The sequence below is a fragment of the Nicotiana attenuata genome, chromosome 3 (genome assembly GCF_001879085.1).
Source record: "Nicotiana attenuata strain UT chromosome 3, NIATTr2, whole genome shotgun sequence".
In the NCBI taxonomy this organism is placed as follows: domain Eukaryota; kingdom Viridiplantae; phylum Streptophyta; class Magnoliopsida; order Solanales; family Solanaceae; genus Nicotiana; species Nicotiana attenuata.
Window position 1 is genome coordinate 30,535,833 of NC_031991.1, and position 17,951 is coordinate 30,553,783.

At 35.4% G+C, this 17,951-nt stretch overlaps 1 protein-coding gene across 1 annotated transcript; it reads left to right on the forward strand.

Moving 5' to 3' along the window:
- On the forward strand, nt 6,509-11,992 carry LOC109223468 (11-beta-hydroxysteroid dehydrogenase-like 5). The gene is made up of 6 exons (XM_019387796.1): nt 6,509-6,913; nt 8,978-9,170; nt 9,887-9,972; nt 10,115-10,246; nt 10,422-10,586; nt 11,525-11,992. Exons 1-6 carry the CDS (start codon nt 6,731-6,733, stop codon nt 11,834-11,836), a joined length of 1,071 nt encoding a protein of 356 aa, XP_019243341.1. The 5' UTR covers nt 6,509-6,730; the 3' UTR covers nt 11,837-11,992.

A 17,951-nucleotide genomic window follows, 5' to 3' on the forward strand; every position in this document is an offset into this window, starting at 1 on the left:
GACCACTAGTGCCAGTAAAATGAAAAGGTGTGAAAAAAGTATGAAATGTGATGATTGATAGAAATGGTTGATATCTCGCATGAGACGGCCTAGCCAATCGGGTCGTGATCGGACGCGATGCCGCACACATGGTGGTGATTGTGTTAGAAATTGTAATTAAAATTGTGATTTGGTTGATGTCTCGCATGAGACGGCCTAGTCGATCGGATCACGATTGGATGCCATGCCGCACACATGGTGGTGACTGTATTGGAAATTGTAATTGAAATTGTAATTGTGGTTGATGTCTCACATGAGACGGCCTAGCCGATAGGGTCGTGATCGGATGCCATGCCGCACACATGGTGGTAACTTTGTTGGAAATTGTAATCGAAATGGTGAACAATGGTATATCGGTACTAAAGATTTTCCAACTTAAAATACGGAAATTTATTTGAACACTTATCTTATTCCTAATCTAATATTTGGTAATTATTTGAGGCTTTAAATGATGTTATGATTGTCCTTACTTGCATTACTGCTTGTTCTTTTGAGAAGGTGTTTAGTCATATATACTAGTACTATTCGACAGTACTAACGTCCCTTTTGTCGGAGGCGCTGCATCTTTAATGGATGTAGGTGGTTCCATAGCAAGCGACATTGATCAGTGATAGCGGTATATTCTCTTTCCAGCTGACTTGGTGAGCCCCACTTCATTCAGGGTCATGTATCTTTTGTTCCCCACTTATTGCGTTTGAAGTATAGCCAGGGCCTTGTTGCCAGCACTATCATAATATTCTTTTGTATCTATTAGAGGATCCGTAGAAATAATGTGGGTTGTGTATTGATGTTGGGAAAGTTAAATTGTCATGATGTATTTGAATCACTTGTTCCACGCCCGCTATGAAAGTGTATGTATTTTGAGACTTAAAAATGGAGTTAATAATGGAAATAGAAATTGGGGTTGTTAATGAAATTCCCTCAGTGTCTACTTAATGAGATATATTCTCTCTTTATTCATGGATGAGGTTGGGTAGAAGAAAATCTAACAGGCTTGCTCGTCCGAGTTATCTCGGTTGAGCACCGGTCACGCTCCCCAAGTTTGGGGCGTGACAGACTCAGAACGAACTACCTCTACTTCTCGACTCCTTCAAACCACAGAAGAAATTGTTAAAGGGGATAAAGGGGTTAAGGTGTCAAGCCAGCATATTGAGGAAGGAAGAGTGGATGAAAAATCAGGTTCTTGCGTTGCTGAGGGGTCACATGCATCTAAAACTTCTGGGGTTCAAAGTGTTGAAGGGGTTATTTCTACATCAGGTAATCTTCCATCCCCTTTTATTGTTATAAAAATTTTGGGTGCAGAGGGTGAAAGTGTGAGTGATACACTCAAGGAAGGCTTTGTTTCTCTTGAGAAAAAGCCTGTTGGTGAGAAGAAATTGGCTAAGGATTCTGTGTCTAATGTTGGTGGTGGATAACCACTGAGTCAGGGGGATGAACAGGGTAATGAGGAAGGCGTCAAGGGGAACGGGGAAGGCGTCAAGGGGAACACGTACTCGTCAGTACCACAAGGGAACCAATAGAGGGACCTAGTTCCTCTGCCCAAGGGGAGTTTGATCCTACTTGGGATGAAACTCATGGTTCTACAAGATATTCCCTGGATAGTGCTGACGCTACCCCTTTTGACCACCCTGTAAATATTCCATTGGATATTAGTTACCCAGAAATGAAGTCTGTGTCTGAGGACAGAGGCGGATCCATGATTTTAATATCATGGGTGCACCATTAACTTTAACTAAAGTTGATACTTGTCATAGTGTTTTACAACTAATCAATTTTGCACATTATCTAAATAATAAACTTCATACTTGATAAATCATAATTTTTATTTGTATCATTAATATTATATACTTATTGAATAATATGGTCTTAAATTGATTTGGTTCTTACTGTGTCAAAGCAAAGAGAAACTTAAGGTACGTAGAATATTAATGACAAAGTAATGCCGTAAAAGTTTAAACTTTTGCATGTTTTAATTCAAAAAGAAACATAAAGATATCAAAAAGCCTTAAGAGCATATGGTTAATTCTTTGTATGTGAGTTGCTTACCAAAAAAAATTTGATTGGAATAAAAAGATATGAAGCACGTTTTATCATATACTGCGTAACTAACCTTTTAGTCACATAAATAATTTATTGTAAAACAAAGTTAGAGTAGTTTAAGATAAAAATAAATCTCAACTAGAAATAATCATTAGCTAATATTAGAATCCTTAATCTATAATTTACCATGAAGAGAATTTATCAAATTGGTTGAAGTCAAAGAGAAAAGAGAAATGAAAAGAAAGGGTAAGAGAAAGAGAAAGAAAGACGAACTCAAAAGAAAAATCGAATGTCTGGACATAGGGTCTGAAACCTTGGGACCCAACGCCCACTTTTGACCATGGGTTCACCCTGCACTATACAACAAAATTTTCAGGAAATTATATTGAAAGTATAGCTTATAGCTCCAAACAGGATGGGTGCAAGTGCACCATAATTTATGAGGTGGATTCGCCTCTGTCTGAGGGTGAGTCTGGTGATAGTGAAAATGACATTGATAATCTGCCTGTAATACAGTTGATAGTTGCTAGGGGTGGGAGGAAAGCCACAAAGGATTCTATCCCCAAATGCCCCCACCACTAGACAACAGAAAAAGGTTGCACTTGACAGTGCTTTGAAAGTAAATAAGAAAAAGATGAAAAGAAAGAGGCTTGTGAAAAGTCGGTTGATTGATAAGGAGGACGTGCCTCCTGCTAATGTAGTAGAGGTGGATGATGATGAGCCTATTAAGGAACCTGCTCTTTTTTCCAAGAAAAATTCAAAAAAAACCATTGCTGCCAAGCAGAAGAAGACAATATTTGAAAAGGAACTTGCAGTAAAAAGGACGATGAAATAGAGGAGGAAGGAGCAACGGAGAAAGAGAAAGTAGATAAGAAGAAGCCTCTCAGAAAGAGGCAGAGTACTAGTGAGGAAGCTGGTTCCTCCAAGAGGCCAAGGGTTGAATTATCCGAGTTAGAGAGAAAGGCTAATCTGAAGAAGCAAAAGGTTCTGGGGGGTTGAGTCTTTGATCCTGATATCCTTGAACAACCAGCCATGTGACATCTGGTAGAAATTTTGGAGTTCCAGAAGTGGACCCATCTCTTTGAAACCAAATATTCCAAAGTTTATGAAAATGAGGTAAGAAGCTTCTATGCTGACATGTTTGTGGTAGATGGGGATACACTCCATTTGAAGGTAAACGGAAAAGACTGTGTCATAGATAAGGTAGCTCTTGGTGAGATTCTTGATGTGCCTACTACTGGGTTGAAGACTGTGGAGGGAACTGATTCCCCTGACTTAAAAAAATATCAAGAAGCAAGCAGTTCAGATGGGGGAAAGAGTATACAAGAAGGCCCTTCAGCCAGAATACCAGTTATTGTTTGAGTTGGTAAACAAGGTGATGTTGCCCAGGGCTGAAAGAAGGTTTATCACCTCCATTGTGGACTTGGTTCTTCTGGAAGCACTGGACTCTTACTCTTACATCAGTCTGCCTGGGATTATGATTGAACATATGCTGAAGATGGCAGACTTCAAGGATGGTAATCATAGTCTCCCCTATTCTCACCAAGGTTTTTGAACACTTTGAGTTCCTTTTGGAAAAGCCTCTGTAGGAATAAGAAAGCAAATGTTCATTATGAACACTTTGGAAGAGTGTGAGTGTGTGGTGAAGAAGGGAGGAGTAGGAAGCAACTCCACTATCTCTCAGCTGATCGACGCTCAGGAGCTGCCAATGAAGAGATTAAGCGTCTGAAAGCACAAAATTCCATTCTGGAGTCTAAGCTCACACAAGCAAGCAAGGAACCCGGTTCCTCTAATGCTTAGGGAAAAGAGGTTTCCTGTTTGAAGGCTGAGAATGCCGAGCTGAGGATACAAGTAGAGAACCTGAAGGAGCAGCTGATCAATGATCAAAGGGCTGCAAATGCTCGAATGGTTAGTCGCATCAAGGCTCTTGCTCCCTAATTCTTCTTGTCTCCGATCCAGTGTCCTCTGTTTTACACCTTTTTCCTGTCCAGAAGTGGACCCATCTCTTTGAAACAAAAAAATCCAAAGTTTATGAAAATGAGGTGAGAAGCTTCTTTGCTGACATGTTTGTGGTAGATGGGGATACACTCTGTTTGAAGGTAAACGGAAAAGACTTTGTCGTGGATAAGGTAGCTCTTGATGAGATTCTTGATATGCCTACTGCTGGGCTGAAGATTGTGGAGGGAACTAATTCCCCTAACTTTAAAAAATTGTTTATCAAGAAGCAAGCAGTTCAGATGGGGGAAAGAGTACACAAGAAGGCCCTTCAGCCAGAATACCAGTTGTTGTTTGAGTTGGTAAACAAGGTGATGTTGCCCAGGGCTGAAAGGAGGTTTATCACCTCCATTGTGGACCTGGTTCTTCTGGAAGCACTGGACTCTTACTCTTACATCAGTCTGCCTGGGATTATGATTGAACATATGCTGAAGATGGCAGACTTCAAGGATGGTAATCATAGTCTCCCCTATGGGTTTCTTCTCACCAAGGTTTTTGAACACTTTGAGGTTCCTTTTGGAAAAGCCTCTGTAGGGATAAGAATTCAAATGTTCACTATGAACACTTTGGAAGAGTGTGAGTGTGTGGTGAAAAAGGGAGGAGTAGTAAGCAACTCCACTATCTCTCAGCTGATCGATGCTCAGGAGGCTGCCAATGAAGAGATTAAGCATCTGAAAGCACAAAATTCCATTATAGAGTCTAAGCTCACTCAATCAAGAAAGGAACCCGGTTCCTGCAGTGCTTAGGGAAAAGAGGTTTCCCGTCTGAAGGCTGAGAATGCTGAGCTGAGGATACAAGTGGAGAACCTGAAGGAGCAGCTGATCAATGATCAAAGGGTTGCAAATGCTCGAATGGATAGTCTCATCAAGGCTCTTGCTCCCTAATTCTTCTTGTCTCCAATCCAGTGTCCTCTGTTTTTGCACCTTTTCCCTGTCCTCTCCTAGTCCTGTCCTTTTTGTTGATTCTAATTATTGACTGTGGTACATTAAGCTTTTTGATTTGTAATATTTGTGTGATTATGGTATTGTACTCCTGTGTTTTCCTTCTCTCTTATAATTAATGAGGCATGGTTGCCTATTTTATGCAATGTTATGCTTTTGTGTTCTGTTTTTGGTCATATTGTGTGCACACAAGTGGCATGAGTTAATGTTGATGGACTTCGTTTTGCATATGCATGTCTAATTCGTTTAATGATGCCAAAAGAGGGAAGAAAATTGAAGGGGATGAAACTGGTTCTCAGGGCCTCAAAGGGAAGGTTGTCTGATTCGTAGGAGGAACCATCAAAAAGGAGAAAATTGATAAGTTATTCGAATCTGATTTTGATGATTTGTCAAACTTCATGAAAGAACCAAATAGGAACATGACACAATCAGGTCCCTTGTACTCACTAAAACATACCCTGTTGTCTGTCTTTATTCTCAAGGAAAACATACAAGGGAACTGCACAGGGAATAGATATGATCATGTCCCTAGATTATCGCGCAAGTCAACTCTACAATTGTTAAAGCTGATGCACTGTACTTGCAACAGTACAGCAGCAACTGCATTTTGCTAGAGACCTGAAATGATCTCTCATATATATACAACATGTTACAAGGATTTGACCTAACATTTGCAATTACAAGACATACATTCTCTCAAGTGTGCATCCACCTCTGTTTCCCTCGGGTCCATTAAAGGACAAAGCAGCTACAAAATAAAGGACCGAATCCCAACATTGAATGTCTTGTGTCCTTAGTATTGTTGTGTCTTTGTCTTGTGCTATTTACTTGTAATTCCTACACGGCTTTTTGGAAGCATTTAGTAGGACATCGTTGAAATCATTATTGCTTTTGGTTGTTTGACTAGAGTTAGTCAAGTGTGCACCTTTGTAATAGAGTTATTCCACGTACATATTGTGTGTTCTTTATTATGTGATGCGTACTGTGGGAACTGATAGAGAATCTGATTCTCTATACTGTTTGGTGGACTCCTAGTTTCTATCATTTGCATATTTATAAAATGAAATTGACAATGATCAACTGAATATCATAATAAATTGATTGAAGTTTTGTGAAGCAATGGCAACCGTAATTGATGTGTGTGTCATCGTTCAAAGATTAAAAATTAATAAGATTGTCAAGTTGAATCTTTTATACATATTAGAGTTGCAAATTTAAAGTTGTTCGAATAATACTTTGTTGCATTGAATTTTATCATCCAAACAATTTGAATAGTATAAATAAAACAATATAGCATGGTAAAAAGATATATAAAGAAGTACAACCGAAGAAATATTTGTATTTGTTAGAATGAAATACGTATCCAGCGACTAGTAAATACAAAAAAAAAAAAAAAAAAAAAAAAAAAAAAAAAAAAAAAAAAAAAAATCTCCAATGGAAGAAAATTAGTACTGTAACTGATATGAGCATGCAAGTAGTTCCGAAAAAACAAGTCCTCCATTCGTCACAAACTCTCTCAGCACCTCATACCACGTGTTCAATACCCTCTCTCATTTGCATGCACTATCAGCTTTAGTGTTTATCTAATTCCTATTCCTACACTAAAATCTTGACCTATCCATAACCCACCCCCAAACTGCACTGATTTTTCTTCAGTTTTTGTGAATTGAAGGAATTAATTGGAAAAGAGAGGTTATTATATATAAAAGGAATTAATGGAATTGGTGAATTCAGTGCTGAATTTTGTGGTACCACCAGCAAGTTTGGTGATGTTGGCATGTGCATGGCCAGCTTTGACTTTCATCAACACATGTGAATGGCTTTACAACACTTTCTTTGGTGATGATATGGAGGATAAAGTTGTTATTATCACTGGTGCTTCTTCTGGTATTGGCGAGGTAACTCAAAACATCAACCCCCTTCTGATCAGAATTCTGATTCTCTATATTTGTGATCTTTCAAGCAGGAACATGTTAATACTTCATTTGGGATCGAGATAGCACTTTCTTTTTCGTTTTTCTTTAACATTTCTTCAAGAACTTAAACTGCATGCTATCTAAGACTACTAGAAAGTAGAAAAAGTAGAAACTCTAGAGCCAAATGTCAATTTAGCTTTCACTTCTCTTACATAAACAAACCTTATTTGTAGGTTATATATGTCTAATGCACATTGCAATAATTACAAAGACAAAATTTGGTTAAAAAACCTTAGCTAATCACATTTATAGCTAATGACAAAAACCTCTTGAACCACCTTATCCCAGTGACTTTTACCTTGTCGCCTAGTCTATAGAATAACTTCAAATTGGCTTATGTAAAAGACCGCTCGGCTAGGGCGCGCCAGAGGAGGTGAAAGCCACTTGACCGTAAGAGTCTGTTTGGAAAGTCACCCTATAATTGGAATTGGTGTAATTACTAGGGTAGTAATTACACAGTTGTGTAATTACAACGATCTGTTTGTTTGTCATAGTGTAATTACAAGTTTACTGTTTGGTTGCACAAGTGTAATTACACAATTAGATTAAATTTCAAATTAAGTAATTATCAAAACTTAAAAGTTAATATAATAAATATATGCCTATAAAAGATAAATAATGTACAAAGAAAAATATATTTTAAAATTTCAAAAGAAATTAAAAAGTAAAAATAAAATTAAAATAATAGAAACAAAAAGTTATAAAGAAAATAAATTAAAATAAAAAACAAAAAGGAAAGAAACTAAAAAGCAACCTTGTAATTACACAATGTAATTACCACCAATTCTCACCTCCCCTTTGAGAATTGGAGAGTGTAATTACACCCCTCCAATTACACCCAATTCCATGCTGACCAAGTAATTACTTGGCCAAACAAACATGCCAAACTGTGTAATTACACCCAATTACACCCAAATCCATTTCCAAGGTGGCTTTCCAAACAAGCTCTAAGGGGAGTTTGTAAAATTACACTGCATTAACTTTACCTTGACCAAACTGGAATTTATAACTCTGGTGTTTCTATGCATGTTTAGAAGTGTTCCCTTTCTCTTTTGACTAGTCATTGTATTTGGTAAAGTTGATGGAATAAGGGAATCATGATTTGGTGAACTAGCAGAACTTCATATAGTGATATCTAGAGGTGGTAAAATGGTTAAAAGAAAACAGTTATCCACCCATATTATCCATCAAAAAAAGGGTTGGATAATGAACCATTTAAAAACGGGTCGAATATGGATAAAGAACCATATTATCCACTTAGAAAATGGTTAACCAAATGGATAACTAATATGTTTAACTTTTACATTTGTAAAGCCTCAAATTGGAGTTCCTCAAGTTTGGAAGACAAGGAATTCTCTCACAAGTGATCATATTTAAAAAGCCATGGATAATATGGATATCCATATTACCCGCCGGATAAATCCATTTTTTATCCGTCTCAAATACGGGTTGGATCGAATAATTTATCCGTTTTAAAAATTACCCGTTTTGACCCGCTCATATCCGACCCGACCTGCCCGGTTGCCACCCCTAGTGATATCTGAAAAGTAATTGACTATCATCGATCTATGATTGTTCTTTTCAAGAGGACGCCTTAAACTTTAGCACAATTGAGATTGGAGGGTCATCTTTCATTTTCAGATTGAGCTATCATTATTGGTCCAAAGTTATAAATTATGACCTACTATGACAATATTGCAGTTTACATAGGTTTTATTTGAATGCTTTTGCTAAAGCCCTTCTCCTTTTTATGCAAGAAGAAAGAGTATTGCTTTAAAATAAGACATTTAGAATAAACTGGCACTTCACCTAAAAGATACCTATACAATTATTTTTATGTAAGTAGTTCATTACTCGGGTTGTTATAGCTGCAAGCAGAGCTATTTTATACTTTTCTTCTCACTAATCTTTTGTGAATTGCTTTTTTGGTGCATGAACGATATTTAAAAAGTACTTGATTCTTGATCTTGTGCTCTGTGATGTTAGCAAATTGCATATGAATACGCAAAGAGGAGAACAAATCTTGTCTTGGTTGCAAGGAGAGAAAATAGACTCTGGGGAATCCGTGAGAAAGCTAGGCAGCTAGGTGCAAAAAATGTCCTGATAACGGCTGCAGATGTTGTCAAAGAAGATGATTGTAGGAAATTCATCACTGAGACTGTAAACTTTTATGGGCGCGGTAAGTCCAAGTAATATATTTGTCTTGTTTTGTTATTAATGTTATTAGATGAGGTTCCCTAGTGCAAGCTGATCTCTGATGTATTACAAGATTTGAATGGAGTAGGGGTCTCAAGGTACATATGCCGACGCTTTAATTGATATGAACAAAGAAATTTTTGACAATTGAGCCACCTTCCCCTATAACCATCCTTGATCCAGACAGAGTTTCTTTATGTCTCTATTCCATTGTGTATTATCACTAGGTAATTATATAGGCTTGGTCAACTTAAAACCATATTTGAAATGCTATTTCGAGGTTATTTCATTTCATTCCTTCAAGCAGAAATAATCAGAAGCACATATTATCTACAGATAGACTCTGATTTTGTTGACTACTAACCTCTGTTTTGCTCGAACTATCCTACTTCCTCATTAGCCAAAAAATTAATTTCAAGTTCTTTTGTAACACCTCATCCTATTTTGAAATCAAGAGGTTTGTTACTTAAAGAAATTTTAATAGTGGTTTCAAATGTTCAAGTTTTCAGTTTCTAAAAGAGTGAATACTTCTGTATCTGCTTTCAGTTAGAAATTTGTTCAATTGTCCTTGGGAGAATGAGACTATTAACCTTGAATAAAAACAGCGTTATAATGTATATGACATGTTTTAATCATATAGAATAGCGAGTTCTCATGAAAAGATTAGCTGATATTTAGTTGTTGTTCCATTATTTGCAGTGGATCATCTTGTGAACACAGTAAGCTTGGGACATACTTTCTACCTGGAAGAAGCCACGGATACAAATGTGTTTCCCATTTTGATGGTATTTGGCGTACCTTATTTTTATCATTCATAGTTACTAATGTTAGAAATTCTATTTCATTTGTATGAAACCGCATTCAAATGCTGTATTAACTCCAAATTCAACTATGATTTTGAAGTGTGAAGTTTTTCCTTCTTTTTAGGATATCAATTTCTGGGGAAATGTGTATCCTACCTACGTAGCTCTGCCTTACCTGCGGCAAACTAGAGGCCGAGTCATTGTGAATGCATCAGTGGAGAACTGGTTACCCTTGCCAAGAATGAGCTTATATTCAGTAAGAATTCAACTTCATATACAGAGCTTTAAAGCTGCATTTTCAACATTCTTGAGACTCCTCCGTTTCCCCTTTGGCCACAGAGTCGGTGTTCATAATTCACCTTAGCAAAGAAAGCATTTTGGTGGTATGCTTCTTTTCAGTTTCTTAATTTTTTCCCTTTCGTTTTGAATAGGCAGCAAAAGCCGCAGTTATAAACTTTTATGAGACCCTAAAGTTAGAGGTGAAGGATGATGTCGGGATCACAATAGCGACACACGGATGGATAGGGACTGAAATAACAAGGGGAAAATTCATGATGGATGAAGGTGCGGATATGCAGTGGAAGGAAGAAAGGGAAGTAAGATTCTCTTCTCTTTGTAGAAATGAAATTCTCTGTCTGCTCCAACACACTGCTACTATTTGCAAACTTCCATGCTTTCCTTTTCAAAGCAGCGAAAGAGGACATGTCTGAACTTTTTTATGCATAAAACGCCCATGCTTTAAGTAGCAGAATCACGGTCTCTTACCTGTTTCAATGTGTTAAGTTCACATGCTTTTCTTTTCCAAGCAGGAAAGAATATAGGTCATAGACAAGGGGCGCGAGGTAGAAGCCAAGCTACGGGTTTGGCCGAACCCAGTTTGAAAAAAAAACGTATATTTTGTGTTAAGAAGTTCATTAAATACGGACAAATATTAAATGTAGAACCCAGTCATTAACAGGTTGAAGTCATCATTCTAAAATCCAGAACCCATAAGGTTGAAATGCTATCTCCGGCTCTGGTCATAGATGTTTTCGGGCATAAACAGCACTTCCATTTCAAAGCATCTGTTACCCTGCACCTCGCCCTTCCACTAGTGGAGGGGGTCGGTTACTTGGGATATTATGGATTATGGAGAAATTATATGCATAAATGCCTCACTAGTTCTAATTTTTATAACTAGTAGTTGATACAAGGTTGTTGGAATGATCTACATTGGACTGTCCATTTTATAGTTGGGAGTTAGTTCTTTGCAGATTGAAGATTGTACGCTACAAGAAAACTGCTAATTACATAGGGATTTTTTCCGCAGAAATTACTTGAGGATTCTCATGCGGAAATCTAAAATTCCTAAATTCTGGAATATATGACATGCGAAAATGGACACTCCTATGTATATTAACAGTATATAGTTTCCTTCTCAATTATGATGATTTCAATTTTAGTTTATTTTAATATATAAGTACTTTTTTGGTAATTTATGGTAAGATGTTATGTCTATCACATTACAATGTTTGTATATGACTTTGGATTTAAGGTTCGTGCATCCGGAAGTTCAGTGGAGGAATTTGCAAAGTTGATTGTAGCGGGGGCATGCCGTGGAGATCCATATGTGAAATACCCAGGCTGGTACGACATTTTCCTTCTCTATAGGGTCTTCGCACCAAACGTCCTCCAATGGACATTTCGAATGCTATTTGCACATCAAGGTGCTAGGAGAACTTCATTTATTGGAACGGGAAGGCCTCTTCTAGAGACATCCCCATCCTCGTCTCCATCACCAGCATCATCCTCTCCTCAGAGATTCGGAGGCCCTATCGTGATGCAAGATCTGCAGAAAATGGAATGAAGATACGCGTCATTACTTTGATTTTCTGTGGGTTATGTTCAAAAATGTTTATTTGTCATGATTTTGTGCAAACCATTGTAAGATGATCGTCTCTACTCTCGATCGAGCTGAATAAACGAATAAAACTTGGTTCCCGTTAAGTTCTTTTTGGTGCTTTAACTCATCTTTAGAGTTAGATTAAGCAGAGCACAGTGATACCTATATTTAAATGAAGTGAATCTAGAGATCAGAAGACCAGTTTGATAACTGATGTCGTTTTGATTGCTACCTAATCAGGATTAAAGTAGCCATATTTTAGCAGGATAAATAGATGAATTGCATGTGTATGGCTAGCTCTAGAAGGGTATTTAAAATATAGTTTTAGGCATATTGTAGAATTTGATTAAAAATGTGGATTACTCTTAATATTTTAAGTATCTTGTATGTTTACAAGAATGCTGTTCCAGTGTTCCTATGATCCTATCCAATTGAGTGCTGGCATTGTTATAAGGTTTTCCTGAAGGTATTCTCAAGACCGCTTACAAGAATCATATACAATTTATGTACTGCACAAAGAAAGCATTAACCACAATATTATCTGTTACAAGCTGTATGCATATGAGATAAGGGGAGGGTATTGGGTTCTTAAGGGTTAAGGATGCAGGAAAGGTTAGGGTAAGGAGAGGGTTCCTTTACGGTACTTTTCTTAAGGGGATTTAAGGGGTACGGGGAAGGGTAGGGTTCCTTTAGTGTACTTTTCTTAAGGGGATTTAAGGGTGCGGGTAAGGGTACTTTTACTAGTACCCTACCGCTCCTAAGTGTGTGGTACTTTAGATTACCGTACCGGTATTTAGGGGTAATTTTAAATTTTTAAAAAATTATATTCAAATACAAACAAACTTTAATGGATGAAAAAAATTCAATAACTTTTATTGGTTCTTCGTTTGAACTTGGTAGCACTTGTTCTTTTGCGTCTATGCGGTCTCCGATAGATAGTATGTCACTATAGGTATCGTCGTCTTCTTAAGTTATTTTCGGAAGGTGAAAGTTTCTTCTCTTCTAATATTTCAGCAAGTCTTTATTTCCTTCATCATCGCAAATATTATTTCTAACAGTTGTTCTAGCAAAACCTTGAAAAGCATGATTATACGTTTTTTGTATGTAATGCCTAAACATGTACTAGTTAGTATTTTTTTCAAAATGAGGACCCCCTCTTTAACATTACTCTTAGTCAATCTATTACACACTTTTCTACTAATTTAGGAGTTATTTTATAAATAATTAAAATTAAAACAAATAGCAAAACAAGTATAATAAAAATAAATGCGACAATTAATATGAGTGTTAGAACGTTAATTACAATTAGAGATAGAGATAGAGAATTAGAGAGATATGACAGTGTTTGAGTGAAAATTGAAAGAATGAAATGAGGTATTTATAGTTTTAAAATAGGGCCAAAGTGTATTTGAACAAATTTAGGGGTTAAAAATATAAATTAGGGAGTAGGGGTGTTGGGGAAAAAAAAGCCAATTTTGGCCGTTGCCAAAAATAGCCGTTGGCTAACGGTTCAAAAGCAATCGGATTTTAAGAAAAAAAACAGAAAATGTAAAGGTAACTGTTCGGTACCTTAAGGATACCAACCGGTCTGGTACTAAGGTAATTTTTTCTGGTACCCTCCTATTACCCTTACCTTTTACCCAAAGGACCCGAAACTTAAATAGTGCCTTTTTAGGCACAAAATACATTTTTACTGTTAAAAAAAAAAGTTAATAACTACATAATTCGCAGTATAACACTGCGAATTACTTTAACGGAAAGTTAGCCGTTAAAGTGATTCGCAGTATTATACTGCGAATTATTAAAAAAATAATTATTTTTAACACTTCGCGGTATAATACTGCGAACAACACAATTCCACTGCGTTTTGCCCACCAAAATAAAGAAACAACGTTCGGCTCCTAACTTCCTGTGGGCCCCACTATATCGGTGATACTTTTGATTTTTTATTCATATAAACAAAGTTGAATTCTCCATTGATTATTATTCTATCTTACTTAAGTTCTTTTCTCAATATTTTAATACAACATGCTTTCATAACTAATTTTCAAATGCCAATCTAAAATAAAGGGGAAATCAAGTGTTCGTTTTAATCCTTATTTATATGACATCCTTGTTATTTAATTACATTTGAAAATATTTTATTCATTCTATAAGGATATAATTTTTATAACTTACTGAAATTAACATTGAACTATCAAACTATTATATAAGTAGAATTAGAGAAAGTATAAGAAAAAGAATTAGACAAAGTATTAGAATAACTATTGAAAAAAAAAAGAAATTATTTTAATATTTATTTTACTCGCACTTATCTATAAAAAATTAACATCTTAATTTGTGCCAACTGAATCAGTGTTTTAAAAGGTGTGGGCGTAAGGGGAGGCGTTTTATATATGCCTCAGCTAGACGTAAGCCCCGAGGCACTGGGCGTAAGCCCTATATGTATTTAATTTTTAATATTTTATAAAATAATATACACATTAAATATTTATAAACAAGTAAAATTGCATAAAAATTGTAGAAAACTATAAAAATGTGAAATATATATATATATATATATATATATATATATATATAGAAGATGTGCTCCATCCCCAAAAAAAATTACTCAAAAACAATCTATTATATGCTACTTAGAAGTACAAGTAACTTGAGTCGAAAAGAATAAAGTTTTCTACATGGAGGAACAGAAAAGATGACTAAACTGCAATTTGAACTTTGAACTTGCTGCTATGAAGGAGAACAAACTTCTCTTTGTATTTGTAAAAAAAAAATAGAAAAATCGTTGCTTTTAGAAGATATTAACAGACTAGCGGACAAGATAAAAAATTGAAAAATACCATGAATTAAGGCTTCAATCAATAAAAAAAGGTCTTGACGTTTAAATTTAATACATTTCAGTTCCTTTTTAATTTTTTTGAGTAATTACCAAGCTGACGTTTGAAAATTGGGTATTATATGAAGGATTAATTCACAAATTTTGTTTTGATTTGAAAAGGCCTCTAGGACTTACACCTCAATAAAAAAATGCGCCTCAAACGCTTCGGAGTACGCCCCGAAAAAAAGATGTGAACGACGTATTTGAATGTAGGTAAGACTATCATGTTTATCCATGAGGATTAAGGCTATTTCAACTAGGAGAATTATGTATACTATCAAATTTAGTTTCTTGTACTATGCCACCGTAAACTTAAAATAACTAGTTTATTTTGGACCAAAAAGAAAATATCATATCTCTTGCAAGTAACCAAATTAAAAATAAATAAAATACGATCTTCGGAAAAGAGGTCCCCCACCAAATTAAAAAATTAGAGAGAGAAAAATGAGAAAAAGTTCAATGAAATGGGTTGATATAAAAAAATTGCAAATTTGCAACCATAGAACGTGTATTTGACTATTTGGCCATACAGATAGCTAATATGTGTTGTTGAATTAGAAAGCATTAATTAAAGGAACATAGACACCTAAAAGAAGCTTCCAGAAGGTGAACTTCCTCCCTTGTCAATCTTGTGTTACTTGGAACCTTCGTGAGGTTTCATACATTGAATATTGAATTATTGGTCATAATCCAATATCTTTTTATATTTATGGACTATGATGTTCGCGTCAGTTTACGCATATCCCGATTACATCTATGGAATATCCGCTATTTATGGTTTGGTGTATTACATATTTTAAAAAGGTAGTTCTCTCTTTATACATGCTTATCCATGTATTAAAAATAATGACATTACTATTTACTAATGCCATAATTTGTTATATATAAGAATAATAATGAATAGAGTGAATAACTAGTAAGTACTAATTATACATAATTTACGTGAACTTTTACTAATACTTTTTTCAGTTTGGATAAGTATGTAATTTTATCAATTTATCCTTCAAATAAGATTGGCAATATTAAAGGTTTGTTCTTTTTCTCGTCTGAAAATTTCATATCATTAACATTTGACCAAAGGCTTAAGATGTAATTGTTATTATTACTAAGTTTCAAATTTTGTGCCAAATAAAAATATTTATTAATGATACTCCCTCCAGTCCAAAATAAGTAATTTTTTGGATGTTTTCATACAGATTAAGAAATCCACCTTTTAGCATTAATTAGCAATAAAATTGACCATATTAACCTTTAATTAGCATTAATTAGCAATAAAAACGAACACTTGATTTCCCCTTTATTTTAGATTGGCATTTGAAAATTAGTTATGAAAGCATGTTGTATCAAAATATTGAGGAAAGAACTTAAGTAAGATAGAATAATAATCAATGGAGAATTCAACTTTGTTTATATGAATAAAAAATCAAAAGTATCACGGATATAGTGGGGACCACATGAAGTTAGGAGCCGAACGTTGCTTCTTTATTTTGGTGGGCAAAACGCAGTGGAATTGTGTTGTTCGCAGTATTATACTGCGAAGTGTTAAAAAAATTATTTTTTTGATAATTCGCAGTATAATACTGCGAATCACTTTAACGACTAACTTTCCGTTAAAGTAATTCGCAATATTATACTGCGAATTATGTAGTTACGTAACTTTTTTTTTAACAGTAAAAATGTATTTTGTGTCCAAAAAAGCACTATTTAAGTTTCGGACTCTTTACCCAAATCCCTCACCTTTACCTCCAATTCGGACCGGTACGGTGCGGTACCGGTACCAGTATGACATGCCTAATTTTGAGAAGTCCTTTACCATTATAAAGTACTCTTAAGAGGTCTATCGAGCTGGAGTCAAGCTTAATGGTATTCAATCCATTAGTTGATGATGCTTTGGATATGGACTGAGGGCCGGCCACTCAAAGTAGCGGCGAAACTAAAAATTTCCCCAAGGGTGTTTAAATTTAAAAGAAGTGAAAAAAATTTCCGGCAAAGGGTGTTCAATATGTGTTATATACCTCTAAAACATAATATTTCATACTCCCTCTGTTCCGGTTTATGTGAACCTATTTCCTTTTTGGTCCATTCCAAAAAGAATGACCCCTTTCTAAATTTGATAGCAATTTAGCTTAAACTTACAATTTTATCCTTAGTGAGAAGCTTTTATAACCACAAAAATACTCTGGGCCCCTTTTTGACTTGTTTAGGACCACAAATTCCAAAAGTCTTCATTTTTTCTTAAACTCTGCGCTCAATCAAACAGGTTCACATAAATTGGAACGGAGGGAGTATAATTTTTCGATGAAAGGTGGTCAGTTGACCACCCTTATGACCATGTGGCCACTTACTCAAAGTAGTGATGAACGTAGATTACAAAGATGCACAATACCAGAAAAAGTTTAAACAAAGTACTTTGATCTCCATTATTCAAGATCATCAAAATTCTTGAAAACCAACCAAATTAAACTTGTGTAGACGTGTACAAAATAAAGAGGTGCCCATTGGTGACAGAGGAACTTAGGTGTATTGGAAAAAATTTACTCTGCATATTGGAGGTGATGTGTCATGACACGTAGACTGGTCAAACAGTCAAAGAATTAAGGTTGGTTAACAGATACAAGCAACAACAAATACGAACAATGACAGATACGAATAAGTTAAATGAAGAAAGCACGAGCGATCATACAAGTAATTCAAACGCTCGTACCTATTCAAATATTTAAAGGTCAATGATCATGAAGAGTCAAAGGAATGAATCTGACAGCAAAAAAGAGCCTAGATACAACATTTAATGAGTATTAAATACAGGAAACGTTAGAGAATATGTATTTAACATATATGATTGCATAACGTAACATTTAAAGTCATTAATTGCCCATAATTATCTTATTATGACAAAGGTAAAGTCTATATTCCCAAAATGGCTATAAAAGGGAAAGTCACAAACGATTGTAGGGACAGAGAAAAAAAACACTATTGGAATATACTTTGATTTATTTGCTTTCTGATTATATTGTTCACAAATTTCTTTCTTTATGTACTCTTTTCCGATTATCAGTAACTCGTGTTCTTCTAAATTCAAGCTTTGACCTAAAATCTAATTTTTGGTTAAACAAATTGGTTCCGTTACCGGGAATCTGATAATCAATTATATCTCAGCTTGATTTTCTTTGTGGAATCAACTATGTCGAACAACAATGA